General features: G+C 42.7%; 1 protein-coding gene across 1 annotated transcript in view; it reads left to right on the top strand.

Annotated features, from left to right (window-relative positions):
• diaph1 (diaphanous related formin 1) overlaps window positions 1–26,786 on the top strand; it is a 348,897-nt gene that overhangs the window by 108,588 nt on the left and 213,523 nt on the right. Inside the window, exons 12-15 of the mRNA XM_078551232.1 lie at window positions 234–349; window positions 16,859–16,974; window positions 17,203–17,267; window positions 21,000–21,179. Of these exons, the coding sequence (XP_078407358.1) occupies window positions 234–349; window positions 16,859–16,974; window positions 17,203–17,267; window positions 21,000–21,179 (477 nt within the window). The remainder of the gene's footprint in view (window positions 1–233; window positions 350–16,858; window positions 16,975–17,202; window positions 17,268–20,999; window positions 21,180–26,786) is intronic.

The raw sequence follows: 26,786 nt of genomic DNA, 5'->3' as shown, positions 1-26,786 counted from the left end.
CACCTTGGTAGCAAAAACCCAGGCCTAATTGTGTCCCATCAAATAGTGTTCCCTAAAACTTTTTGTTTTAATTTTGGTGGACGTGCCCTTTTACAATGGAAGCATTTTCTTCCCCCCCATGTTCCGTTCAACTTTCAGCAATCTAAGGGATCCAGTGATAAGGAACAGAGCAGACCACTTTATCTAAGAGAATCAAGGTATTGTTGACATGTCCCCTTAACAATAGTTGTACAGATGTGAATGAAGTCTTCCAGATGCTGCTGAACACTGTGAAGGACTCCAAAGCAGAACAGTACTTCCTGTCTATTCTTCAGCACATGCTTCTGATACGCAATGATTACCAAGCCAGGTAGGTGACTTCTTCAGTGTTAATTTTGAATGCTACTTGCCCGTAAACATTTTATAATATTTTCATCAAATAGTAAATCTCTCCTGCAACACACTAGGAATTTTTCCCTGTTCAACAGTTGTTTAGGTTTAGTACTCTCTTACACTTTGTGCCTACTCTGGTTTTGGTTCGCTGTCATATATGTGGAAGAATTAATACAGATTACTCGAACAATAGTTCAAGCTAAACCAAGCTGTAACTGGCATGATAATGGGCGAGAAGTTGGGGGGACAAAAAAGAAACAAGCATGACTGCTGTGGTGCTGCACATAGAGAGAGAACCGTGCATGACTGCTGTGGTGCTGCACATAGAGACAGAACCGTGCATGACTGCTGTGGTGCTGCACATAGAGAGAGAACCGTGCATGACTGCTGTAGTGCTGCACATAGAGAGAGAACCGTGCATTCGAATTGGCACCTACTCTTGCCTGCTGATTTCAAGTGAGGTAGAAGCTGGGCTTTTGGGCAAATGGAGCTAACGTTCATGATTAGGTGGTCTTCTAAGGACAAGTAAATATTTGATCAGTACTTAAAGGAATATGTTATTGCCTTTTCCCCACATTCTCTCAATGGAAAAAGCAAGCCCATAGTTGTTTGGCAGACCTTTTGATCATCAAAATGGGGTTTGTCCCTTGACTTTTGTAAGTGTGAAATAAACTCTTCTGTTGAGGAAAAATGCAAACTCTTAAAAACTATTTTGTATTGAATGCAAAGCTGGTATAACCACAGGGACAAGAGGGATGAAATTATTCCACTAGCACTGAAGGTATCTTGCAGCCTAATATCCACCTTCTCGGGTTTAGGATTTGAGCAATCACAGCACTAATGGAGTATTGCATTGGTCATGTTGAACTGTTGGCCTCATCTGGTGAGGTAGGTGTGTGTACTTAGAACAACAATGTTCAATAAGTTGAGTTTATTTAGTGCCTTCAATGAAAAAACAATCTCAAAACACTTCAGAGGCATTGTAAAACAAAATATGGCATGGAGCCAGATAAGGAAATATAAAAGCAGATGACCAAAAGCTTGGTCAAAGAAATAAAATTTAAGGAGTGTCATAAAGGAAGAAAGTGAGGCGGAGAGATATAGCGAGGGTATTTGAGAGATTAGGGTGCAGGCAGCTGAACACAGGGGCACCAGTGTTGGATAATTAAAATGAAGGATCTGCAAGAGTTTAGAATTAGAGGAACACAGATATTTCAGAGTGTTATAGGACTAAAGGAGATCAAGGAGATAGGGAGGGGCAAGGCCATGGAGGAATTTGAAAACAAGGATGAGAATCTTAAAATCCTTGCTTGACTGGGAGCCAGTATAGTTCAGCGAGCCCAGTTGTGAAGAACAGGATCTCTTGGACTCTTGGGATCTCGACCAACATGCTGCCTTCAGTTAATAACCTGAAAAACAAATTAACCAGTGAATCACCTATTGCTGCTTGTGGGATATTGGTTTTGCAAAATGCCTGTTGTTTTCCTACGTAAGCGCAGAACTTGAAAATAATTGCTTGTCTGTGAAGTACTATGAGAAATTTTCAACACTGTTACAAAAATGTATACTCAAATTGAGTGTTTATAGCTGTCAGAGAATATTGAACAGGCTGAGGTTCTTTTCCCTGGAGAAGAGAAGATTTTGGGATGACCTGCTGAAGGTTGTTAAAAATCTATGAAAGTTTGGTACATAGATGTAAAGAAGAGGTTTTGACTTGCGGGTGAGACCAGAACCAGGGGCAATAAATATAATAGTGGCTGATAAATCCAATTGGGATTTCAGGATGAAGTTCTTAACACAGGGTGGTGAGAATGTGGAACATGCTACCACAGGAGTATTTAAGGGGAAGTTGGATAAGCATGAGGGAGAAATGATTTTTTTATATGTAGGTAGACTGATTGATGCTATACCCCTCGGGCTGAAGGAACTTTGTGTGTTGCATTACTACAGAGAGAATAGTGAATGTCAGTGTTTCCAGGTCAATGAGGAAGAATATTATGGTGATGAGAGTTTGTACAATAATAGAGAATTCTTAACTCTGAAAAAGGCTGATTATAGTTGCAGATTTAAACAATTTCTTTTATTTTCTCTCATTTTCGTGATTTATGTTGGGTACAGTTCCCCAGTTCAAGCAACCACTCCCTCATTACTTCAACCAATAACCACCCTTAAAACATCAGTTTGGTTAGCAATTGTTGGAAGGGTTTTCAACTGATACCCTCTTGCGCAACCCCTCCCCAGCCATTATTTGACGTGTGATGTTCACACGAAAGTGGTTCTTTCACACAAAACCTTTACCACAGAGATGTCTTTGAGTAAAGAGTGGACTATTCTGCTTACAGTTAAATTTCATGAGAAAACATAATGGGCAGAATCGTCCCAGATTTGTATTGGCCACGATGGTGGGTTTTCATGCCGTATCGTCCCAAGCCCACCGCATTAATTATGCATTCCCGGGAAACACAACATTTCCATGGCGGGCGGGCTCTCACTGCAGGGAAGATGTCCACGAAAGACAAAAAGACTGCAGCCCCCAGGTTTAATGATGTGTTACTGGAATGCCATTTAGACATCATGATGTCCTTTACCCCCCGCTCTAGCTGCAGGACAGGCAGCGGCATCACCAATCCAGCATGGCAGGCTGTGTCAGCGGTGATCAGTGCCAATGCTGAACAGAAGAAGTTGGCCATCCAATGCAGGTAGAGGATGAATGATTTCTCATCACTCTAAACTCTCACACTCAAGCCCATCACACATTCACTGGCATCTCACTCACTGCCAGCTCAAGGGACATCACCACTCACTCTCTCACACATACCCTCACATCTCCATCTGGCCTCACCTCCTCTGGAGACTGCCTCCTCAGCCCTCACCATCTTGAGGCCACTTGCACAGACCACTATGTGCCCCCACACCCACTGAAAAGCCACCCATATATGGCTGTCCTGTTGGTAGAGACCTACCTGTGAACCCCCCTAAAAGTGATGTGGTGCTGTCTGTGAAGCCTGGCGCTGATGACCATGAGTACTTCCTGAAGCCAGGTAGGCAAACAAACCTCGCAGCCCTGAGCAAAGTGCAGCCCGACAGCTGCACGTCACTTATGTGCTGTTGTGAAAGACATTGGCGTGTTTTCCTGCAGACGTGGGTGACAACCCAGCATAGGGGGTGGGGGTGGATGGGTCCGGCAGTGTGGCCTTATAATATGCAGATGTATTACTATGAGGTTCCCGATGGCGGGAAACGCAGCCTGCCATTGGCAGGCTGAGAGGACAATTGCAAAGCCGTCATGAAACCGATCGCACCACATTGTCCGCTCTCGCCACCGAACACGACCAGCGCCAGCGAGGAGCCCTTACACATGACAATTCTTCCTGGCCTCCCACTTTAGATCTTAGTTTGGGTTCTGCCAGGGTCACTCAGCTCCTGAACTCATTACAGCCTTGGTTCAAACATGGACAAAAGAGCTGAACTCCAGAGGTGAGAGTGACTGCCCTTGAAATCAAGGCTGCATTTGTCACAGTGTGGCACCAAGGAGCGCTAGCAAAGCTGGAGTGAATGGGAATCGGGGAAAACCCCGCTGGTTTAAGTCATATCTAGCACAAAGGAAGGTGGTTGTGGTTGTTGGGGGTCAGTCATCTCAGTTCCAGGAAATCACTGCAAGAGTTCCTCAGAGTAGTATCCTCAGCCCAACCATCTTCAGCTGCTTCATCATTGACCTTCCTTCCATCATAAGGTCAGAAGTGGGGATGTTCGCTGATGATTGCACAATGTTCAGCACCATTCACGACTCCTCATACTGAAGCAGTCCATGTCCAAATGCAGCAAGACCTGGACAATATCCAGGCTTGGGCTGACAAGTGACAAGCAACATTCACGTCACACAAGTGCCAGGCCATGACCATCTCCAACAAGAGAGAATCTAACCATTGCCCCTTGACATTAAATGGCATTACCATCGCTGAATCCACCACTATCAACATCCTTGGGGTTACCATTGACCAGAAACTGTACTGGACTGGCCATATAAATGCTGTGGCTACAACAGCAGGTCAGAGGCTAGGAATCGTGCGGCGAGTAACTCACCACCAAACTCCCCAAAACCAGTCCACTACAAGGCACAAGCCAGGAGAGTGATAGAATACTCTCCAATTGCCTGGATGAGTGCAGCTCCAACACTCAAGAAGCTCGACACCATCCAAGACAAAGCAGTCCGCTTGATTGGCACCCCATCCACAAACATTCACTCCCTCCACCACCGACGCACATTAGCAGCAGTGTGTGTACCATCTACAAGATGCACTGCAGGAACTCACCAAACCTCCTGAGACAGCACCTTCCAAACCCACGAACACTACCATTTAGAAGGTCAAGGGCAGCAGACACATGGGAACACCACCAGCTGGAAGTTCCCCTCCAAGCCACTCACCATACTGACTTGGAAATATATCGGCCGTTCCTTCACTGTCGCTGGGCCAAAATCCTGGAACTCCCTCCCTAACAGCACTGTGGGTGTACCTACACCACATGGAGCAACTCAAGGAGGCAGCTCACCACCACCTTCTCAAGGGCAATTAGGGGTGAGCAATAAATGCTGGGCCAGCCAGCGATGCCTACATCCCGTGGATGAATAAAACAAAACCGTGTGTAAACTTGAACTGATCAAAAACTCTGCTCCCCGTGTCCTAAGTCACACCATCCCGTTCCCCTATCATCCCTGTGCTTGTTGATCTACGTAGGCTCTTGGCTGAGCAATGCCTCAATATTAAAATTCTTATCCTTGTTTTCAAACCCCTCCATAGTCTTGTCTCTCCCTATCTGTGTAATCTCTAGGCCCATAATCCTCAGAACTCTGTGTTCTTCCAATTCTGGACTCCTGCGCATCCCCCTATTTCCTAAGCTGCTGCACTGTTGTTTGTTGTGCCTTCAGCTTCTCTCACTCTCGCTCTTTAAAACGTCCTTTCTGACCAAGCTTTTGGTCACCTCTCCTGTGGCTCGGTGTCATATTTTATTAACGCTCCTGTGAGGTGCCTTGTGATGTTTTACTGTTAAAGGCACAACTGTTTGTAGATGTTATAATGTAGAAAAGTTAGATTTTAGTGCTTTAAAATATTAGTTATTGAATGGTTTGAATTAAGAGTAGGCAACATTGTTGGAAGGGTATCCCCATCCTGTGGTTCCCCAGCCTTCGATATCCAAGTAACTGAGCCCTATTCCATTTTTTCATTCATTCATTTATTCATGGGATGTGGGTGTCGCTGGCTAGGGCAGCACTTATTGCCCCTCCCTAAATGCCCCAATTGCACTTGTATTTCCTATTAGCTGGTTCATCCTGCCTGAACTTTGAGGCCGGAGGTCAAAAGCCACTATTGTTAGTGGTGTTTAATCACTAGTATTTGAACCCTCAATCAGAACACTAAACTGGGGTTGTTCTCCTGAGAAGAAAAGGTTGAGAGAAAATCTGATAGACAAAATTGTGAGGGGCCTAGACAGAGCACCCAAACCGTAGCCACAAGCAGAGGGATAAAGTATCCGAGGACACTGTGATTGACAAAAGAAGTAATGATGTGATAAGGAGAATTTTTTTTACGCAGCAAAATGCACTGCCTGAAATGGTGATGGACAATTGAATAAGCACCCAAAGGGGGGAGAAAAATAATTTGCGGGGCCACAGGGAAAGGGCAGAGGAGTGGGACTCGCTGAGTTGTTCTTGCAAAGAGCTGGTATGGGCTTGGTGGGCCTAATGGCCTCTTTCTGTGTTGTAACCAAGATTCTGGAAACATTGATTTAAACTCATCTCTGGCCTCTCAGACTCCATGGTACACACCTGTTCAGCCCCCAAGGCTGGACACCTGCATTATTACAAAATGGGTAATCTGCTAGGAAAACACTTTCTTTCCTCCTCTCATTGTAAAGTAAAAAGCCAAAGTTTTTTTCATATTTTGAATGCTTGAGCATTGGGGTAATTTCAGTTCTGATTGTAATGAATGATATTGAACAGCAGGTGGTACTATTGCTCTTTCAATTTGAGCTGCTATCTGGTTTACTCAGATTGTGGCGGCTTTGCTGTCGTCCTTGTTATAGCGCGTTACATTCTCTTTGAAGGCATTTACTTTGTATTGCTTTTACATTCACTTTCAGATGTCTGACATCCTGCATGAATTGGTGATGTTAAAATACATACAATGCCTATCCTTCAGTTGAGTGCTACTCATATTTGGTGAATACCTTTCAGCCAGTGAGCTGCAAGGAAAGGTTACTTGACTGATCATAGGATCATCTAGCACTGTGAAAGAGGCCATTCAGCCCTTTGTGCCTGTGCTGGCTCTTTGAAAAGAGCGATCCAGTTAGTGCCATTTTCTTGCTGTTTCCATGTAGTCCTGCAAATCTTCCCTTTTTCAGTTAGATGTTCAAAAGTTTGATCAAAGAGTTTTTGAGCACGACTTTTGGGAGGGAAGTGGACAGGGAGAAGTGTTTAGCAAGAGAATTCCAGAATACAGGGGCTTGACAGCTGAAGGCATGGCCACCAATGGCTGGGTGAAGGGAGAGGAGGATGCCCAAGAGGATAAAGTCTGAGCAAAAGCAAGCTTGAGGGAAGGATGTAGGGCTGGAGGAGATTAGACTGAGGGAGGACTGAAGCCACCCAGGAATTTAAATACAAGGAGGAGAATTTTAAATTTGAGATGTGGAAGAGTGAGACAACTAGAGCAGGCGTGAGCGGACTTAGTGCGGCATGGAATACGGGAAGTGATTTTAGATGTGTTGACGTTTGGAGAGTGGGTGAGAAGTAGGCCGGGAGAACACCTTACCATGAAATGCATTATTTGGATGCCAATGTGCATTTGCCCAGTTAATGCCCTGAAGTTTAATTGATAGCAAAAGTTAGATTGTACACTGGGGAGGGAGCCGGCTGCCGAGTTATGGCTCCAGGTAGGGAGAAAGCAGTATATGAATGAATATACAAAATTGACAGCCAGGGAAAGACCAGCTGGTTCAGTAAATCTGCCTCGCGTTGAAAATTGGAGCATCTTGATTGTTCACTTCTTCCTGCATGGCCACATAATCTCTTAGGGAGACAAAAAAAACCCAAAGACTTGATAAGAGATACAATACCCTGGAAATTTCCTCTCTGAACCCCTCGGGCAAACTATGAAGGCACTTAAGTTGCCTTCTCTATGATGTGATCTCAGAACCAGGATGTAATGAATATATCATTCTTCTCAGCTCCATGCAAGCCGTTCTTTTCTCTTTTTATATTTTCTATATAGTCTGATGGCCCTTGCCAGACACAGTAAATTGTTTGCCTTTTTGACTGGAAAGGGATTTTTTCCTCATGAAACAAGCATTTCAACATCTGATGAACTCTGTGTTTAGACTGTTGGAAAAAAATTCCTCCTTGTTCTGAGTACATTGAAGGTCAAATGATTACAGTACTTGAACGTAGATTTAATGCGTCACTGCTGCTCTTTGTGGAAGCCTTGGTGATACAATATTCTTTTTGTCCAGGCACACAGGATGCAGTTGAGACAAATCACCCATGATCTCATGGTAACTTGTGACCCTTGCACGTTTGAAACTTTCAGCCTTCAGTCAGAATAGTTTTAAGCAGAAACAGGTCTTGGCTACTGATGATATATTGCATCAGTGTCAAAATGTCACTGAAGAAAAGAACAGTTTCAATCTGAGTGACCGGTGCAAGCTCAAAATTTTAAGTGAATTATTTACGTACTGCATTTCAAACCAACTGTTGTAAGTGATACAGCCTGTAGGTGGCAGTGTTGTTCTATCATCAAAACCACAGTTTTTCCACAGAGCAATATGCTTCTGAACCTGCAAAGAAAAATGCTTTGTAAACTTTTTGTTCTGAAGTACAGTTTCTTTTAAGTATAAATAGAATAATTTTCTGTGAAAAATATAGTATTCCTGAAATAAATTCTCTACCTCTTGATACTTACTTTGGACTGACAGATTCCTGATCTACACTGAGACATATTACCTTGCTTTGCATTCTAAAAACCACCTAGAGTTTCAGCTTAACTGGGATGCAGTACGCAGACAATTCCCAAGAATACATGCCCAAAGCCCAGAGGATACATCATCAGCCTTACCTCAGTGGTAACACTGTGCCCTCTGAGTTAGAAGGTTGTGGGTTCAAGTCCTATTGCAGTGACTTGAGCATAAAATCTAGGCTGACATGCTCCCAGTGTGATCCTGAGGAAGCACTGCACTCTCAGAGGTGCCATCTTCCAGATGAGATGTTATACTGATGCCTGCCATCTCCAGTGGATGTGAAAGATTCTGTGACATTGTGAGGAACAGCAGGAGAGTTCTACCAGGGTTCGTTGTTGGGGAAGGAGACAGTTAACGCACAAGGGAGTTCAATTGCTAATCATCGCTTAACAACCTAAGTACCCATTTGGGTGTGTAAAAGGGAAAACAGGTGAGGCAAGTTTGCTCTGTAGACAGTTTTATGCAGCAGAAATAAAACTCGATCTGAGGGAGTCGGTCTTGGCCTCAGTCTTTATTGTCAAACAGCCTTTGGAGCTTAACATTCCAGGCCCTATGTATATATCTCAATCAACATGACACATTGCAAAATAGATTAACTTTTATCTTATTTGTCTCATTTATGTCATTTGTCTCATTGCTGCTTGTGGGAGTTTGCTGTGCAGAAATTGGTTGCTGCACTCCCCCACATTGCAACAGTGATTACGCTTCAAATGTACCCCACTGACTGTAAAGCGCTTGGGGGCTTTGTGCAGCCATGTTTGGTGTTGTAGAAATGCAAGTGCTTTCTCTTTTTGAGAACTTGGGTGCAAGTTTGCCAGGGATAGAGCCTGCTAAGTGTTTGTTTTGGCTTTATTAGAACCCACAGTCAGTCCGACTGTCTGACTGCTGAGTTCTCCCACTGCGTTTATAAAAAAGTGCCTCCAAAACCACTTCAAGTTGATGTCGAGCTAGCAGTGCAAACCTACCATAGTGTTTAGTCAGGGGAATTTAACATAAATCGTCACAATTTGTTGACATCTTTCAATAAATTGCTCGTATAGATATTAACGAAACATTTCCAGTCATATTTAAAAAAATTTTTTTTAAAAATTCAGGTGACGGTCTAGCTTTAAAAAATAATATATGCAGGGACAGGAGGCATGGCCCCTTTCTGACAGGCAGCTGTCAGATGCCACAGGGCCGCGGTACTGACTGCTTTCAAACAGTTGGTGTCACTGTTGCTCTTCAAGTAAAGGATGGGTGTTGTCTCTGTAAAAATAGCACAATGCAATTTTTTACTTTTCTCTCAACCTTATAGCTCAAAATGTCCTATTCGGTGTTTTTCAACTTGCACCAATGTTATAAGAGGTAGAAATCCGTTACACGATGTTGTTTATGTTTCTGAATTAAACCAAAGCACAAGTCTCTAATTCTGAACAGATGGCCTTAACAATGAATGCAGCTGCATTGCCAAACCACAATCTGTTTTTATAAAGCTTAAAAAAAAATATTTCGAGCAATTAAAAAAATAAGAAATACTTGAAACCTTCCTTTTTTTTAAATTCTCCCCTCTCTGGGAAGTACGTTCTGGAAAAGTCATTTTTTTGTGTTTTGTTTTATTTTTATTAAAAAATGCAAGCTCCTTTGTGTTTGTGATTCATTTTCCTTCATGCTTTCTTCACGTACTCCATTTTGCAGCACTCTGCAGTACTGGTACATTACGATGGAGCTCATTTCCTCCCCCCTCTTCACTTCTTTCTCAGCTCTCCCAGGACCCGAGCAGTTCAATTTGCGAGAGAGCTTGTTCGGGGATTATTGAGCAAAGCCTTACTGTGAGCCTCTATAATAAATTAAATTGTGAGGCAGTTCGATTAAAGCTATTTTCATCCCTCGCCACCATCACACAGACACAGTTAGAAATCAGATTGAAAATTATTGAGACTGAGAGATGTAAATGAAAATGGAAAACTGCAGCTAATAACTATTATCTTGTAGTGTATTGTGATTTTAAAATATTATTTTTATCAAAAAATCTTGAGCATATTTTGTATGGAATGAATTGGTAATTGAAGTGTAGTTTTTGCCTGTGCTGTACATACTGCAGCAGCTTGTCTTCATCTGTACATTGCTCTCTGCTTGAGTGCCCCTCCCTTCTTTGTTTCTTTCAAGGCTGCTACAGTATTTTCCCATTTTTCCAACTGTTCGTAAATCGTTGAATTGCTGAGGACTTTGAGGGACACCCGTTAGATAAATATTTGTGCAAAATTGATTCCTCTTTGAAGGTAAAGCTAAGACTGCCCAAAAAAAAAACATTTTGTCGAGGTGAAATAAAGGACAGAGCTGCCCTGCATCAGACAAAATCCAGCATTAACGCTTTGAGTCCCAAAATAGCTTTAACAACCAAGCAGCATGAGTTTAACATCACCTTTATGTAAAAAATCTATAATGGGCTATTCAGTTCTCAGTCAAAGTTGAACGTTTATTGACGTGGATTTAATCCATACGTTGTTGCTTTCTGTTTACTTTATTTCCTCCCCCCACCTCCTGCCATCCCCACCTCTCTCCTAAATTTCCCAGTTCCATTCCCAGTAGGCGCTGGCAAGACTTGATACCTTATCAAAGTGATGAGTAAGCCTAAGTCCTGAGTGCTAGCAGACCATTTGGCTGGGGTTGGAACACTAGTTGAATCAGATCAATCAATCTCTACATATAGTCACTTTACATCATCACTGGGCTGCCATAGTATTGTGGATGCCTTGGTCAGTTACTACGTTGTTGAGTGCAGCAGAGCCTGTGGACCCACTGCTGTCCCTCTGTTTGCTTTTTCGTCAGTTTTGCCTGTTTATCACGAGTAATTTAATAGTGTAAACTGACACCTCTGCAGTACTGAGGGAGTGCTGCACTGCTGGAGTTGATGTCCTTCAGATGAGGCATTAAGCTGAGGCCCTGTCTGCCTGCGTAGGTGGTTGAGGGATGAATATTAGCCATGAGAGAAGTCAGTATACCTGAGTACCACACTGCATATCATTGAAGAGTTTGGAAAGGACAGGCCTGTGCAAGAGCTGCTTCGTGTCAGTATTTCGAAATATACACTTTGGCAATTGTTTTGGCCTTAATAACACAATGGAATTACCACCAGGAAATGGTTGTTCCCTTAAACAGGAGAAGATAGTTAAAATAAAATTGGGCTGAATATGGAAAAATGATTTCATGCTTAATCATCCGGCAGCGTCCTGTTTACTGAGCAGCCACAACCAAATGTCTGCCCCTGTGAGGACCTTGAGTTGCTGCATAGTGATGTAAGAGAGCAGGAAGCTAGATTCAGTGCTTGACAGCCTTTGTGTAGATTCGATCAAGCATTTACAGTCAATTTGATGCTCTGAATATTGCATCTGACGTGCTTCATTTTCTTTTAACTGTTTAAATTTTATTTCCTAATGAAAGGACTGCTGCAGGACTTTTGTTAGCCATCCTTAGAGTATATTATTTTAGATTTTCCAGGTGCTGAAGTCAGAGGTGGGTTCAGACCTGGTCTTGGGACAGTTATTTAGATTACCAAAGCTGACTGAAAGTGGCCTCAGAAAACCGCGGCTTTCTGTCATAGCAAGGAAGGAGGCCATTCGGCCCATTGAATAATGCCACCACAGCAAAAGAGCTGTGCACTTTGTCCCATTCCTGAACTCCTTGCTCAGTGCCATGCAAATTTTTTCCTTTGAAGCATATATCCAATTCCCCTGTGAAAGTTGTTATTAAATCAGATCCCAGTGCATTACAGATCACAACTCGTGTTTAAAATAAAATAAAAATCTCCTGTCTTCCCTGTGGCTGTTTGCAAATTACCTTAATCCTGTGCTCTCTGGTTGTCAAAACTTCTGTCATTCGAAACAGTTACTCCTTATTTACCCTACCAAGACCTCTCATCATTTTGTACACTTCTACTGCATCTCCCCTTACCCTTCACTGCTCCAAGGAGAGCAACCTTAAACTAGTCTCTCGATGTAACTGAAGTCACCCCACACCTGGTAGCATTCTGGTTAATCTCTGTACACACTCCAAGGCCATGACATCCTTCCTCTGGTGTGATGCCCATAATAGGTCACAATTCTCCAGCTGAGGCCGAACCAGAAACTTATAAATGTTTCATGTAATTTCCTTGCTTTTATGTGTTCTGTGTTCCTATTTATAAAGCCCAAGGTCACATACTCCTTTTTAACAGCCTTGACAACTTGCCCTACCACTGACAAAGACTTATGTATGTGAACCCACTCTGTTCCTGCATCTCCTTTAAGATTGTACCATTTAATTTACATTGACTTTTCTTCATCCTTCCAGAATGCACCGTCTCAAGTTTCTGTGCATTAAATGTCATCTCGTTTCACCAGTATGCCCGTGTCCTCTGTCATTTGCCAAGCGTCTTTATCCATACACCAGCTGAACTCTGGAGCTAGGTTAATGTCATAGAGGGCGAGTTGTGGGTTCACTGGGAGTACAGGGATTTGTGGCTGCGCTTGATTGCCTTGGGGAATGTGCCAGGGCAATTCCTAAATTAGGCTGACATTTTTTTTCTCTCTCTCAGGAGATTATTTGACGAGGAGGTAGCCCAATTGTATACGTGGCTGCAGCGTAGTCAATGGAAAAGGTGCAAATAAAAGCATTCATGAGGATATTACCAGAAAAGTGATGAGAACTATCAAGAAAGATATAGTGAAAAGAAGACTGAGAAATGGCCTGATAGATATCTTTAAGATTAGAAGTAGAGGAAGTGTTTCTCTTGTTGAAGCTACCAAAATTAGGGACCAAAAATATAAGAGAGTCACCAATAAATCCATTAGAGAATTCTGGAGAAATGCCTTACCTATCACAGTAAGAATGTGGAACTTGCTACAGCAAGAAGTAGTTGAGACAATTAGCATAGATACATTTAAGAATAGGCTAGATAAAAGCATAAGGGAGAAAGGAATAGAAGGTTTCAAGAAGGAAAAAGTGCATTTATATAGCGGCTTTCATGACCACATGATATCCCAAAGCACTCGATAGCCAACATAGTACTTTTATAGAATAGTTAATTGTTTTTTAAGAAGTGGGAAATGTGCAATCAACTTGCCCACAGCCAACTCCCACAAACAGCAATGTGATAATGACCAGATAATCCGCCCTTTTGTGACAATGATTGAGAGAAATATTGGTCAAGACACCAGGAATAACCCCCCCTGCTGTTCTTAGAAATAGTGCTGTGGAATCTTTTATGCCCACCTGAGAGGGTAGACAGCACCTTGACATAATCTAAAAAGACAACACCTCCCCTCAGTGCTGTATTAGATTGTCAGTTTTTGACTTTTGTGCTCTAGTCCTGGTTGGGGACTTGAACACACAACTTCTGACTTGGGGTGGGAACACTACCAAATGAGCCACAGCTGATAGGGCTGCAAAAAGAGGGGTTAGAAGGGTGGCCCATGTAGATGCTGCCAAAGATTTAGTGGGCCGAGTGACCTGTTTCTTTGCTGTATGTTTTTCGATAATTCTGTGTGATAACTGGGTTAGATGGAGTTAATGAACCAGGTGGTCTCCGACTAGATGTTTTGTACGTGGTACCGGGCTGCAGCATGGTTGATGATGTTTAATGTGGTTCCATTCTAAACTCTGGGAAGCTGGGCAGGGTACTGAATTTTTACATTCCAATCAGGGCACCTAAAGAGAAAAAGGGTTCAATTATTTAATAGCACTGGACGCACCCAAAATAATTCTTCCTGGCCATTTTTCACTCAGTCAAGTGCCTGCATCTGAAACTATCCTAAACAGGATTTTAAAAAATTTATTTGCTCACCGGGCTAGGGTATTGCCCATCCTTAATTGCCCTTGAGAAGGTGATGGTGAGCCACCATCTTGAGCTGCTGCAGCCCATGTGGTGTCGGTACACCCACAATGCTGTTAGGAAGGGAATTGGACTTTGAATTAGACTGAGTAGCTTGATAGGCCATTTAAGCGTCAACCACATTACTTTGGGTCTGAAGTCACATGTATTCCAGACCAGATAAGGATGACAGATTTCCTTCCCTAAAGGACATTAGTGAACCAGATGGGTTTTTGCAAAGATCATGGCCGCCATTACTGAGACTAGCTTTTAATTCCAGATTCATTAACTGAATTCAAATTTCACCAGTTGCCATGGTGGGATTGAGCCCCTGTCCCCAGAGCATTAGCCTGGGCCTCTGGATTACTAGTCCAGTGACATTACCACTACACCACTGCCACCTGTGACAGTGCAAGCATTGTTTAGTTAATCGTAATGCACAAAGTGACACTCTGGAATTATGTGGATCTTGGACACTGGAAGTAAAACTTTTATATCACATCCTAGTTGTAGAGCTATTGCTTTGCCTGTGGAATATGGAGAGTCAGTGCAGTCTTCAGCTGAAGCAGAAGTGGAGAACAAGGATAATTGGAAGTTTTTATTTTTACATTGTACATTCTGTCCTTTTTGTTATACTGTCAATATAAACTCCTATGTCTCACATTTAGAACGAAAAAGTAAATGTGAAAGTGCCATGTTGTAATTACACCCACCAACTAGTGGTGATACTGTAATCCCTGTTCTGGATGGGAGGGTGTAATTAGGGTGTGACAGGTTGGCACAGTCAGTTTCTAATATAAGTGTAGACCTAGGAATTTGTAAAGTTTACTATAACTTGTGGAAAAAATACAATATCATGTTTGCAGGAACTTGTAACCTGCTTGAAAAATAATTCAGTTATTGAATGGTGTAAGGCACTTTTACCGCTTCCATTAAACTTATCCCATACATTGCAGATACTTGCTATGTTGTTGTACTGCAACTGAATAGGTTTAGTGCGATCCACTCTTTCTTTGAAAATTGTAGCAGTGGGGATTCAATATTGGCCTCATAGAAGGAAGTATGTAACAAAGATATAATTGACCATGCTGCTTGGGTCTGAAAATTGATTGTACCTCTGAGTGTTTATTGTGGTGCATGTGGCAACTTGGGTTCATCAATGAAGTTGTTGACCATAAAAAGCCAAAAGCTTAATGAGGGGATATTAGTCTTACTAATCCCCCCTCTCCGTCAGCCCCCTGGAGGTGCTGATACATTCTGAGGTGCAGTTCTGTGGGTGCTACTTGCCTTTGTTAATCTCACTTTCGTCACCATTTTGTATGAGTGAACCTGAGTGAGTGTTGGCTGCGGTGTCTGGGGAGTGGAAAATATCACAGCCAAGCTCATTTTCCAGGGGCATTTGATCAACCTTGAATAAGGTTAATGAACTTTGGTTGATGCTTGTGTCGTTTTCTTCTCTTCCATCCCACCCTTCCTTCACACGTCATGGAATGTTGTGATGAAAGGTCATCTCAGCCTGCAACATTAACTTTGTTTCTCTCCACAGAAGCTGCCTGACCTGCTGGGTATTTCCCGCATTTTTTGCTGTTGTTATAGACTCATTGTGCTTTTCCACTGTACAAAAGAGGGATCAAACCTAGCCTGTTTAAAAAAACACAGACTTACTAATAGCCTGACGCATCAAAATCTTTAAAAGCAGGATTTTCAGGATTTCTGTTGATGACAGTGACTGTTCCTTAGACATTAGTTCATATAGGGGACCAGGAGTTGCCATAAATGTTGCCTGTTTTGTCACAGCCTCTTTGCCCAGAGTTATGTAGGGCCTAACGTTTAGCTGGTTATTTAGTTAAGTGGACCCTTTTCCTTATTACTGCATTGATCACCACTAATTAGCACTATTGTACTCTGTCCCAACTTGCAGGTAGTAACTGAAGCCGTTGAGTGCAGAGACATAGGAACAGGAATAGGCCATTCAGCCCCCTAGCCTGTTCTGCCATTCAATTAGGTAATAGCTGATTTGAATAGTAGCTTGAAAGTACAAGTCTATAGCATGTCAGAAAAAATGTGTAAATTTTTACCAGCAAAAAAAGGGAAAACTTGCACTTAAACAACGCTTTTCATAATCTTGATGTTCCAAAATGCTTGACAGCTAATGAAGTACTCTTGAACTGTAGTCTCTGTAGTAATATACAGCAGCCAATTTGCACACAGCAAGCTCACAGAAAAAAAACCTTGTGATAATGATCTGGTAATCTGTTTTGGTGTGTTGGTTGAGGGATAAATGTTTGGCAGGACATTGGGAAGAGATGTCTTGCTGCTCTCAGAATAGTGCCAAGGAAACTTTTACATCCAACTGAGAGGGCAGATGGGGCCTCGGATTAATGTCTCATCCGAAAGATGGCAGCTCTGACAATGCCGCACCCTGTCAGAGTATGGCATTGGGGCATCAGCCTAGGTTTTGTGTTCGAGTCTCTGGGTTTGTGCTTGAACCCGTGTCCTCTTGACTTGGAGGAGAGAATCCTACCCACTGAGCCATGGCTGATGCCAAAAATAAACCAAGGATTGTGCAAGTTTATTTACTTCTTATTTATTTACCAGGGTTGAAGCCTAACAGGAAATACTTGAGTAAAATATCCTGTTTGTTTTCAGGCCACAGTATTACAAGCTTTTGGATGAATGTGTGTCTCAGGTAGTCCTACAGAAAAATGGATCGGACCCAGACTTCAAATGTAGGAAATTCAGTCTGGATGTGGAGCATTTAGTAGGTAAGTACAATTTCAGATAATCTTGCTCTGATTACTTTTGTCGATATAACCACCGCTGCACTGCAAAATTAATGAATTGTGTTTAGTGCTTTGCGACTTATCAATGAAGTAGAAAGATAATGTATAAATACAAGCATTTATTTTTATCTTTTTGTTTCAATGCTGGAACTGCACAGTATGTCAGATTGGAGGTGCCTAACAACACTTGGATGGGTTTATGTTTTGCAGACAACTTGATTGACAAAACCAAAGTGCAAATCAGTGAAACCAAAGCTGCAGAACTGGAAAAGAAGGTAATTCAGCAAAAAAAGTTAATTTAGTTTTGAAGGTAAATACGGCCTTTGCACAACTTGTGATGGACAGGTCTACTCCGAACCAGCCATAGAGGTGTCAAGCGGTCAGGCTTTTAATAAAGCGCTGTCGGAACATTCAACCAGCTGGCTGCTATTAGTTTTATATAAAGATGTTTGCATTTAATAGTTTGACAAAAAAGGTTAGCATAGGAAATAGCATAGTGCATTTTCATTAAAAAAAATTAATTTAGCTGTCAGTGCCAACATACTTCAGACTGATCCCTGTATTCCATTACAAAGTGATACTGGTCTACATTTTCCATACGCAGTTCCTGCATTTCTCTTTTTTTTAGTTCAGAAGCTGCTTTGATGACTGTAATAATAATTTTCTCCAAGATTATTGTTGTTAAGTGGTTCCCACCTCCAGTTTTGGACTGGCTGGCCCGTCAGCTTCTACCTTCTCCCTGTTTTTGAACAAGGGTGCAACGTTTGCGATCCTCTAGCACTTTGGCACCACCCTTCTATCTAAGGACGATTGGAAAATTGTGTTCCGCACCTCTGCACTTTTCTGCTCTTACTGTCTTCTCATCTGGTCCAGGTTATCTGTGGCAAGATGGCCCCATACTTACGGGTTGAAGGAAAAGGCATAAAAACAACCAGCCTCTGCTATAACAGAAACCAGGCTGGGATGGGAGGCATGAATCAACTAGGCAAATGGACAAATAAGAACGGTTTGCAGAAATCTGCCAAATTCTAAGTGATTTAAGAGGTTGTCAAAACCCAGGTCATCCATTACTTGATGTTTTATGGCATTGGTTTGATTATATTGACCCTGCTTTCACTAACCTCGGTGGAATATTGCAGTAAGTGAGGAAGGAAGGAGCAGATGAAAGAGGAGACTGATGATGGCACCCTGACATTCCAGCCTCTATTATGATGGGGTGCTCTTACTTGATATACACTCAATGAAAAAATACGATAAACCAAATAACCCGGTGTAATTAATAATGCTTCTGCTAGCATACCATATTTATTTTTGTCAGAAGAATTTCTTTCTAATTCTCTCTTTTTATATTGCCTGTAGCTCTTCTTATCTCTTCCCTCTTTCTCCCTCCTTTTCTCTCTCTCCCTTTCTCATTTTCTTTCCTTCTCCTTACCACCCCCCCCCCCCCAACCACCACACACAGCTGTATTCCAATTCTTTGCCACAGGCCCGGATAAATGCTCAGGAGATACGAGTTCACATCCCGCCAGGACAGCTGGAGGAATTTAATTTTAATGAATTAATAAATCTGGAATAAAGTGTTAGTGTTATTAATAATGATCATAAAGCTAGTGGATTGTTGTAAAAAACCCACCAGGTTCACTCATGTCCTTCAGGGAAGGAAATTTGCCATCCTACATGAGAGTCCAGACCATAGCTTTGTGACTGACTTTTAACTCTCTTATGAAATTGCCTAGAAAGCCACTAAGTGGTAGGTGGCTCACCACCACCTGCTCAAGGGGAATTAGGGATGGGCAATGAATGCTGGCCTTGCCAGAAATGCCCACATCATTAGAACAAATTTTTTAAGTACCACTTTTTTTTTTGCTTTTTAAAATGTTATTGAAACTCTATATGTTCATACTCTACAAGCTATGGGCCCTGACAATATTCCGGCAATGATACTGAAGACTTGTGCTCCAGAACTTGCTGTGCCCCTAGCCAAGCTGTTCCAATACAGCTACAACACTGGCATCTACCTGGCAATGTGGAAAATTGCCCAGGCATGTCCTGTACATAAAAAGCAGGACAAATCCAACCTGGCCAATTACCGCCCCATTAGCCTACTCTCAATGATCAGTAAAGTGATGGAAGGGGGCATCAACAGTGCCATCAAGTGGCACTTGCTCAGCAATAACCTGCTCACTGATGCTCATTTTGGGTTCTGTCAGGGCCACTCAGCTCCTGACATCATTACAGCCTTGGTTCAAAAATGGGCAAAAGAACTGAACTCCAGAGGTGAAGTGCGAGTTATTACCCTTGACATCAAGGCATAATTTGACTGAGTGTGGCATCGAGGAGTCCCAGCAAAACAGGAGTCAATGGGAACCAGGGGGAAAACTCTCTGCTGGTTTGAGGCATACCTGACAGAAAGGAAAGATGGTCGTGGTTGTTGGAGGTCAATTACCTCAGTCCCAGGACATCACTGCAGGAGTTCCTCAGGGCAGTGCCCTCGCCCCAACCATCTTCAGCTGCTTCATCGATGACCTTCCTTCCATCATAAGGGATGTTCGCTGATGATTGCACAACGTTCAGCACCATTTGCAACTCCTCAGATACTGAGACAGCCCATGTCCAAATGCAGCAAGACCTGGACAATATCCAGGCTTGGGTTGACAAGTGGCAAGTAACATTCGCGTCACACAAGTGCCAGGCAATGACCATCTCTAAAAAGAGAGACTCTAACCATGACCCCATGACATTCAATGGCATTATCATTGCTGAATCCCCCACTATCAACATCCTGGGGGCTACCATTGACCAGAAACTGAACTGGACTAGCTATATAAATACTGTGGCTACAAGAGCAGGGCAGAGGCTAGGAACCCTGTGGCAAGTAACTCACCTCGTGACTCCCCAAAGCCTGTCCACCATCTACAAGGCACAAGTCAGGAGCGTGATGGAATGCTATCCACTTGCCTAGATGAGTGCAGCTCCAACAACTCTCAAGAAACTTGACACTATCCAGGACAAAGCAGCTCGCTTGACTTGCACCCCATCCACAAACATTCACTCCCTCCGCCCCCAACGCACAGTAGCAGCAGTGTGTACCATCTACAAGAGGCACTGCAGAAACTCACCAAGGCTCCTTAGACAGCACCTTCCAATCCTGCAACCGCTACCATCTAGAAGGACAAGGGCAGCGGATACATGGGAACACCACCACCTGGAAGTTCCCTCCAAGCACTTATCATCCTGATAATACCGCCATTGCTCCATTGTTGCTGGCTCAAAAACCTGGAACTACCTCCCTAAAAGCACTGTGGGTGTACCTACACCACAGGGGCTGCAGCGGTTCAAGAAGGCAGCTCACCACCACCTTCTCAAGGGCTATTAGGGCTGGGCAATAAATGCTGGCGCAGTCAGCGATGCCCACATTCCATAAATTAATAATAAAAAAAATACATTGGTGACTTTGCCTTTCAGCTGTCCAGGCCCTAAGCTCTGGAATTTCCTCACTGCACCTCGTCACATCTCTACCTCTCTTTCCTTCTTGAAGGCATTCCTTAAAATCTACCTCTTTAACCAAGCCTTTGGTCATCTGGCATAATCTCTTGTGTGGTTCAGCATCATACTTTGTTTATAATGCTCCAGTGAAGTGCCTTGGGACATTCTATGATGTTAAAGACGCTGCATAAAAGTAAGTTGCTGTTATGTTAACAGGAATGGATAATTGCTGATATACCTACTATTGTGCAATAGTGATCAGTGCATTATGTTGTCTAATAATTATGTAGTTCCCTCACCAAATTGCCTTATTAATTCTCTTCTCAGTAACTGTCCCAATTCCATATCATTTTCATTGTTCTTAATCGTATATTCAAAGCTATGTGGAGAGAGCAGGTGAGTGGAAGTCATTGAATTGCTCTAACAGAGGATGCACAGGTATGATGGGCTGAATGGCCTCTTGTGCTGTACAATCCTATGTTCTGTTTGTAATAAATAATTTTGTTTTTATTTTGAAACAGCTTGATTTGGAATTGACAGCTCGGCATGAACTACAGGTGGAGATTAGGAGAAAAGAAACCGATTTTGAAGTGAAGATCACTGATCTTCAAACAAAGCACCAGGTGCTGGAAACGGATAAAACCCAGGTGGAGACCGATAATAAGAAACTGCAGAACGAGATTAATCAACTAAAGGATGAGGTAATTCACTCAAAATGCTGTGCGACATACTGCATGTTAATTCCCTGGAGTGTTGCAATCTCTCACAAGTTTTCCAAATGTTGAGATGGGTGAGGGGTGATCTAATCAAGATGATTAAAATGATAAATGGATTAGGCGGGGCAGATACAGAGAAGCCCCGTTGGGCAAAACCACCGCGGCACGGTGGCACTCACCCTAAAGTTGGAGCCAGGCCATTCAACGGTAAAATCAAGAGGCCCTTTTTTCACACAAAGGGCAATGGAAATCTGGACCTCTCTCCCTCCTCCCAGAACTGAGATCGATAGATTTTTTGTTAGGCGAGGGTACCCGGGTTATGAAGCAGAGGCAGGTGAATGAAGTTCAGAATCAGACCTGATCTAATTGAATGGCAGAACAGGCTTGGGGCTGAATAGCCTTCTCCAATTCCCATGTTTCAATTTTGTTATGATTTAAATTAATGGATTAACTATTATTTGAGTAAATGGGAAGAGATATATATAAATAAATGTTTGCAACTTGTCCCTATATTTTAGAAAAATAATCTGTCAAAGCACCCTATATAATGACTTGCACAGCTGTTTGATTATAAAATATGGTTTTTGAAACTACCGAATGAGCAATGTTGGTGATAAAATTCAACTGGGTTGGGAGCAAGACGCAGCATTTGATCAGCCATTTGTTATATAGCCCCATCGCTGGCCATTGTTCTTTCTATTAAGGTCAATAGCATTATAACCTGGGTGGAGGGAGTGTATACTGGGTGAACCGTCCATTACACTGCTGTCTTTGCATTTTAATTGCCTGCTTCGGCGATTAGGATGTTGGTCTATCAGAGTGGAAATATATTTAACCACCATTAAATTGTGCTACTATCAAAAATGTTTCCTGGTAAGCATTTTGTAATATGAAACATAAAAATGGGAAAATGCTGAGGACAGCACTTAGCAAGCTAACGATCCAGATCTGAATCCACCATCAAAACTGGTTTTGGCTTTGACCACATCCAAGCCATTAACTTTGCTCTCTGCACAGATGCAGCCTCACCTGCTGAGTGTTTCCAGCACTTTTTTCTTGCCAGATTTTCACCATCTGCTGCCTTTTTATGTTTTTTGTTAATTTTGTAACCTGAGTTCAGTTAGTAGATAATACCCATGGCTTGCCTGTTTCACCATGGCTCCCTCTATTCTCATTGGAGAGGATATTGAAAGGGCTGAGCATTTCTTTTGACTTGTGTGTAGCAGAAACTTGATCTCTTTAACACACTTTATTTTAATGATGTGGCATTTGTGCAGACATTCCTCTCATAGTAATAATCCACATATGGAAAAACTGCATCTGGAAGTTTACGGTGTTCCTACTTTATAACTGACTAATATTTAGCCAGCCTGAGGCAACAGTACATTCTTTTTCAAGCTTTATTGAAAAGTCGTCTATTAATAGTTGTCATTAAATAGCAGTCATGTGCTTTTTAAGTACATGTCTTAACCCCAGTGCCCCCCGTCCCCCACCAGAATTCTGTTCACAATATTTATATTAGGTCTGACTACACATCTTCTGGTGCAAGGCACTCAGGAGAGATTCTGATAGCAGTCCCATACCACTTTTATTATCTGACCTACTTATTAAAGCAGTATCTCTCAACAATGGGTATATGCCTTTCCTCCTTTGCGTTGTTCACTTGTCATGAGGGTTAGCCATGGTTATCAGCTTGTTAGAGCAAACCTTTTAAGATAAAAGCAAAATACTGCAGCTAGTGGAAATGTGAAATAAAAACTGAAAATGCTGGAAAAACTCAGTAGGTCTGACAGCATCTGTGGAGAGAGAAACAGAGTTAATGTTTCGTTCTGAAGTCCGCTCTGAAGAGGAGTGGTGCGGACTCGAAACGTTTACTCTATTTCTCTCTCCACAGATGCTGTCAGACCTGCTGAGTTTTTCCAGCATTTGCAGTTTGTGTTCCTTCTTTCAAGATTCCTGATGCTGAGAGTTTCTCCAGGTCAAAAAAGCAATTCCTTTCTGGGTAATGCCAACTCTCCCACAGATTTGAACTTGGATCACACCTCTAGTTTTCCACAGTGGTGAAATGTGTGTTAGATTCTCAGTTTTCTATTCAATATTTTGTCGGGTATATGGGGGCAGAAGAGCAAGGGGGTGGGACTAATTGGTTGGTCTTTCGAATAGCTGTCACAGGTATGATGGGCCAAATAATGTCCTTCTGTCCTGTATGATTCCTTGGCTCCTGGCTCCAAATGATGAGCAAATCCTCCTGACAGTTTTCCCTGCAGTTTTTGAAAGCTTAGCAATGGCTGCCTTATTCTGAAACAATGAATTTGCAAAAATTATTTTATTGAGCTGGAAGCCATCATATGGAATCATATGGTTGCTTGGGATTTTCTGAAGCACACTCAGCATAAATACTTGGGTTTGGAAATTTGTCATAATCCCATGCCAAACCCTCAGTACCCCTGCCGTACTGCTGAGAGATCATCGAGTCATCATTTAACCTCAACCTGCGTACTTCAGTCAATGACAGATTGTTGATTAGCAGAGATATGGTAATGTGTCTTCCTTCTCCAAGAAGGAGACTAAATTGCTGACCAAAGACCTATTACTCTCCAAGCCCAACCACTGCCACAAGATAGCCCCCTTGGCTAAAACGATGGACTAGGCACTGCCTTTGGCACTGTATGATATATAGATAATATTCTGCTGCTCAACAGTTGACCTTTTGTTGTGGTTCATCTTTATCTTGAATTTATTTTTGGAGTCAACTTTCTATGGCTGCTGTTGAATCCCTTCCTCTTTCTGAGGCAAGTATTATAAAGCAATTGTTGATATCTTTGGATATGTTGAAGACCTGGTTTCCAACTTCGTGTCATCCATCCATATTGCTCAATGGATGTTTCCCTTTTTAAGAAGATGACAAGTAGCAGCAGCTGAATATAAACTGGAAACTGATATTGTAAGTGGGCACTGGTATCAATACCAATCACAGTTCCACTACAAGACATTGTATTGTCATAGTTGTTCTTCCTGCTCTGGCAGAATGATCCTGCTGGTGTTTGGAATGGATGTCCAGTATTTTATTAGTTATTTCAACTATTTATCAAAATGAGGTGTGCCTGCCAACAGAAATTAAAACTGAGTCTTCCTTTTCATGTGTATAGATTTTTTTTCTTTTGCGGGATGGGTTGCTGCCTAGGGAGCCCTGGTGCGTTTCTGCAGTGCATCTTGTAGATGGTACACACTACTACCACTGTTCGACGGTGATGGAGGGAGTAAATGTTTGTGGATGGGGTGCCAATCAAGTGGGCTGCTTTGTCCTGGATGGTGTCAAGTTTCTTGTGTAGTTGGAGCTGCACTCATCCAGGAAAGTGGAGAGTATCCCATCACACTCCTGACTTGTGCCTTGTAGATGGTGGACAGGCTTTGGGGAGTCAGCAGATGAGTTACTCACTGCAGGATTCCTAGCCTCTGACCTGCTGTTGTAGCCACAGTATTTGTATAGCTAGTCCAGTTCAGTTTCTGGTCAATGGTAACCCCCCAGGATGTTGATAGTGGAGGATTCAACAAAGGTAATGCCATTAAATATCACGGGGCAATGGTTAGATTCTCTCTTGTTGGAGATGGCCATTGCCTGGCACTTGTGTGGCATGAATGTTACTTGCCACTTGTCAGTCCAGGCCTTGCTGCATTTGGACATAAGATTTAGGAGCAAAAGTAGGCCATTCGGCCCAACGAGTCTGGTTTACCATTCAATGAGATCATGGCTGATCTGATAATTATCAATTCCACTTTCCTGCCATTTCCCCATAATCCTTGATTCCCGTACTGATTAAAAATCTGTCTACCTCCGCCTTGAATATGCTTAAGGACCCAGCCTCTACAGCCCTCTGCGGTAAAGAATTCCACAGATTCACTACCCTCTGAAAGAAGAAATGCCCCCTCACCTCTGTCTTAAATGGGCGACCCCTTACTGTGAGATTATTCCCTCTGGTCCTAGACCCTCCCACAAGGGGAAACAACTTCTCAATATCTACCCTGTCCAGCCCCTTGAGAATATGTTTCAATAAGGTCGCCTGTCAATCTTCTAAACTCCAATGAGTGCAGGCCCAACCTACTCAACCTCTCCTCATAATAAAATCCCTTCATAACTGGGATCAACCCAGTGAACCTTCTCTGGACCGCCTCCAATGCCAATGTATCTTTCCTTAGATAAGGGGTCCAAAAACTGTTCACAGTATTCTAGGTGTGGTCTAACTAGTGCCTTGTATAGTTTCAGCAAGACTTCCCTGTTTTTATACCCCATTCCCTTTGAAATAAAGGCCAACATTCCATTTGCCTTCCCTATTACCTGCTGAACGGTGCATGAATCACAAAAAGCTAGCATACACAAGGACACCCAAATCCCTCTGTGCTGCAGCTTTCTGCAGTCTTTCTCCATTTAAATGACATTCTGCTCCTCTATTCTTCTGCCAAAGTGCATAACCTCACATTTTTCCACATTATATTCCATCTGTGAAGTTTTTGACCACTCACTTAACCTTATTATATTCCTCTGTTAGACCCTGTGTCATCCTCGCCACTTGCCTTCCCATATTTGTGTCAAGATTAGATAGACAGCCCCTAAAGGGAGCTCTCACTGGCACAGGGACAATGACCCTGCTATGCTGCAACTCCTGGTTCAACAATACTCTCAGACTTGGTGCACTCTAGCCATGGTACAATGACTGGAGGTGGGGCTTCGTCATCTTGCTCCAGGACAGTTGGCACACTTGATGGCTCTGTGCCCTTTGTACTGTGTGCAGCTGTGACTGCAAGGACTGCTTCAGTATCTGAGGAGTCACGAATGGTGCTGAACGATGCGCAATCATCAGCAAAGATGCCCAATTCTGACCTTATGATGGAAGGAAGTTCATTGATGAAACAGCTGAAGATGGTTGGGCCTAGGACACTACCCTAAGGAACTCCTGCAGTGATGCCCTGGGACTGATATGATTGGCTGAGAAGATAAAAATGTAGTACCCTGTAGTTGGAAGTACAGAACAGCACAGCAAAAATAGATCAGTTTAATACATTGGGAGGAAATCCTTGTCAGAATGGCAGACTTTATTCAATAACTAGGAAATTATGCAGTGTTCTGGCAAGTGGGAGCCACACCTGAACCCCTAACCCACCTTTCCTCTTTGTGGATATTGATGATCCTGCCTGATATTTCCAGTATTCACAGTTTAATGCGTAGGTATTTAAGGGGTTGGATATCTGTTCTCTTCCATTCTGCTTAGTTCTTCGGAGACCCACAAAATTCTGATGCAAGGCCACTCTGACAGAGCACTGGCCTCCCCCCACCCCCTCAATGGACTTCCATTCTTTGCAACTGAAAACTTTCCCATCTGTTTTGCATGAATCACCATTGCAAACCTGAAGTCTGGCACGGGCAGTGGGATGATCTCCCAGGAGTTTGTATTGTATGAAAACATCCTGCATACTACTCTAACTAAGGGGATTGTCTTTTTTTTCCCTCTGGGCAGCTTCCTTGTCTGCAGCAAGAATGCTGCATCTGTTCCTGCTGCTATTTCCTTTTCAGTATGTGTGATCTTTCCTCTCGAG

Source organism: Cetorhinus maximus, chromosome 10, assembly GCF_964194155.1.
Source record: "Cetorhinus maximus chromosome 10, sCetMax3.hap1.1, whole genome shotgun sequence".
NCBI classification, from domain to species: domain Eukaryota; kingdom Metazoa; phylum Chordata; class Chondrichthyes; order Lamniformes; family Cetorhinidae; genus Cetorhinus; species Cetorhinus maximus.
Note: the sequence above shows the minus strand (reverse complement) of the source record. Positions and strands in the feature narration are given on the sequence as shown.